Source organism: Octodon degus, unplaced genomic scaffold (genome assembly GCF_000260255.1).
Source record: "Octodon degus isolate 3935 unplaced genomic scaffold, OctDeg1.0 scaffold00064, whole genome shotgun sequence".
In the NCBI taxonomy this organism is placed as follows: Eukaryota; Metazoa; Chordata; class Mammalia; order Rodentia; family Octodontidae; genus Octodon; species Octodon degus.
In genome coordinates this window covers 7,244,459-7,247,312 of record NW_004524640.1, presented here as the reverse complement: position 1 = coordinate 7,247,312, position 2,854 = coordinate 7,244,459, and the positions used below count along the sequence as shown (strand labels likewise).

At 36.7% G+C, this 2,854-nt stretch overlaps 1 protein-coding gene across 1 annotated transcript in view; it reads left to right on the top strand.

Annotated features, from left to right (window-relative positions):
* Ints13 (integrator complex subunit 13) overlaps positions 1-2,854 on the top strand; it is a 35,574-nt gene that overhangs the window by 27,389 nt on the left and 5,331 nt on the right. Inside the window, exons 12-14 of the mRNA XM_004634664.2 lie at positions 1,110-1,280; positions 1,558-1,712; positions 2,201-2,431. Of these exons, the coding sequence (XP_004634721.1) occupies positions 1,110-1,280; positions 1,558-1,712; positions 2,201-2,431 (557 nt within the window). The remainder of the gene's footprint in view (positions 1-1,109; positions 1,281-1,557; positions 1,713-2,200; positions 2,432-2,854) is intronic.

Here is a 2,854-nt window from a genome sequence, read left to right as displayed (position 1 = left end):
TTGTAGTTGCTTAAAGGACCTGTGTATCACTTGTCTTCCATGTTACATGTTCATTGTGTACCAAGAAGTATACTGACACACTGGAATTTTAAGGGAAGAAGGAAAATTTATCTGAGGCTTTGTTTGTTTTTATTTTTTTGAGACAGAGTCTTGCCATGTAGTTTAGGTTGGCCTTAAACTAAATATGTAGCCCGGGCTGGCCTTAAACTTGGAGCGATCCTCCTGCCTCAGCCTCCTGAGTGCTGGGATTATAGGTGTGCACCACCACATCTGGATCAAGAGCTAATATTTTAACTGGAATTTAATTTCTAGTAATTTAAATGTAAGACAGAAATACTTAAAATGATTACTGCTGCTTTAAAATAAAATGTCTTTTGTGTTTTTGGAAGGACTGTATCAAAAATAGTGTGTGGTTTTGGTGAAAATCCTATTGTTCAGATTTTAATTTTTCGTGCTCCTTCCCCTTTTCATATTTGGTATTTTGTGACTGTCTTCTTTTTGAGGTGGTTGTAAAAATTCACTGATTTATTTGTATAAATATACTTTGTGCCACAAATGTGATTTGTCTATTTAAGTATACTTTGTAAATCATGGAATAGTATACTTTTCAAGTAATTGTTTTTGACTAGGCATTTCTTTTTTTTAATGAGGAGAAAGCTAATTGGTATTCATTGTGGAAAATGTACAACATACAGACATCTAAAAAGCAAAAACTTTTAAATACTCATAATTTCACCATTCAAAGATGACTCGTGTTCACAGTTTGATGTGCTGTCGGGTAACTAACCAAATTGGGCTTTTGATGTGATTTACTCATTCTTCTATTTGGTAGGAAAAAGGTAAACTAGAGCAGTAAAATGAAATGAATGTTCTCAGGATTTTTAAATGGAAAAAGTACATTTGTGGCTTTCTTCATTTGCGTTCTATGAAAGCTGATAGGGTTCAAGTTCAAGAAAGGGAAAGCAGTAATGATTACTTGGGGCTGGTTCAGAGAAAGTGCTTGGTTGCAAATCACAGGAGCGATGCAATGAGGGCACAGACTATTACATGTATTCCATATGGACACGCTAGAAAGAGTTTCTAATTTTATCTTATTTGGTTATCATTAGGATTTTGGTGAATTTATGAGGGAAAACAGATTAACTCCTTTTCTAGACCCCAGATATAAAATCGATGGAAGTCTTGAGATCCCTTTGGAACGAGCAAAAGATCAGTTAGAAAAACACACCCGTTACTGGCCAATGATTATTTCACAAACCACCATTTTCAACATGCAAGCGGTGAGTACAGAGTCTCTTCTTGATCAGTTTTATATATATATATTTTTTTATAGAAACAAATTAGAAAGTTTGTAATTGATACCAGTCGTCAAGCACAGAATGAAATGTGTCTTTGCTGTACTTACGGATTTGGTAATTAAGAATGGAGGTGGTAGTTATAGATTCCCTCACCATGGTGATCTTTAAAGTCAGTATTAAAATCAACTTCTGCTTAGATGCTTTGATATTTGTTTTTCAAGACAGATTTTCTTTTTTCTTTTAAAAAAAAATCTAACAGGTAGTTCCATTAGCCAGTGTTATTGTGAAAGAATCTTTGACAGAAGAAGATGTGTTAAACTGTCAAAAAACAATATACAACTTAGTTGATATGGAAAGAAAAAATGATCCTCTACCTATTTCCACAGTTGGTACAAGAGGAAAGGGCCCTAAAAGGTAGACTTTTTCTTACTTACTTTATACATAATATTTACTTGATACATGCTGTTTGTTAAAGTAATCTCTTCCAAGCTGGGCGTGGTGGTGCACGGCTGTAATCCCAGCACTAGGGAGGCTGAGGCAGGAGGATTGCCATGAATTTAAGTCCAGTCTGGGCTACATAGTGAGTTCAAGGCCAACCTAACTGTATAGTGAGACCCTGTCTCTAAAAAAGAAAAAAGGGGGGGGGGTAACTTATTCCACATGTAAGTTATATTTGAGGGTTAACATGTATGCATATGTGCATATGATGGAGACAAAGAATGGCAGACATGGATACATTTTAACTTAGAATTCCACCATAACTGTCACATAAAGGAAACAGATTCATTATTCCTTGCACTTTGCCAGTGGTAACTGGCAAGCAGCGCTTCAGTATTATTTAATGTTTAAATATTTATTTTAAAGAGTATTTCTGAGAGTGTTATTTCACATCTTTGCGGCAGAGATGAACAGTACCGTATTATGTGGAATGAATTAGAAACCCTTGTCAGAGCCCATATCAACAACTCAGAGAAACATCAGAGAGTCTTGGAATGCCTAATGGCGTGCAGAAGCAAGCCCCCAGAAGAAGAAGAACGAAAGAAACGAGGGAGAAAGCGGGAGGATAAAGAAGACAAGTCAGAAAAATCAGTAAAGGATTATGAGCAGGAAAAATCTTGGCAGGATTCAGAGAGGTAACTTTCTGGTCTTCGCATGGCGCCAGTGGGCCTGCGGCACCGCATGCTGTGCAGCGCGTGTGCAAACATTCAGGTCTTGGTCAATGTGTGCTTGCTCATTTTATAGCTAATTTTATCATTCTTAAAATCTGGAAGATCTTACCTGAGCTTAAAAAGGTATGAATTTTTAGTCATAGGACAAAGACAGCGTAACTTCTTCTAACTGCCTCTTCTGAAAATGCTAGTGTATGATGCTTACTAAATAGATAAAATAGATACCCATCGCCTACCTTCAGCAGCCACCAATGCATGGTAGATCTGGGTTTATGGGAACATGAACTCACTGTCCTCACCACCACCCCTTAGGGATATTTTCAAATTAATTCTGGAGGTCATACCGTTTCATCCAGAGATAAGATCTACTTTTAATTCTCTGACATC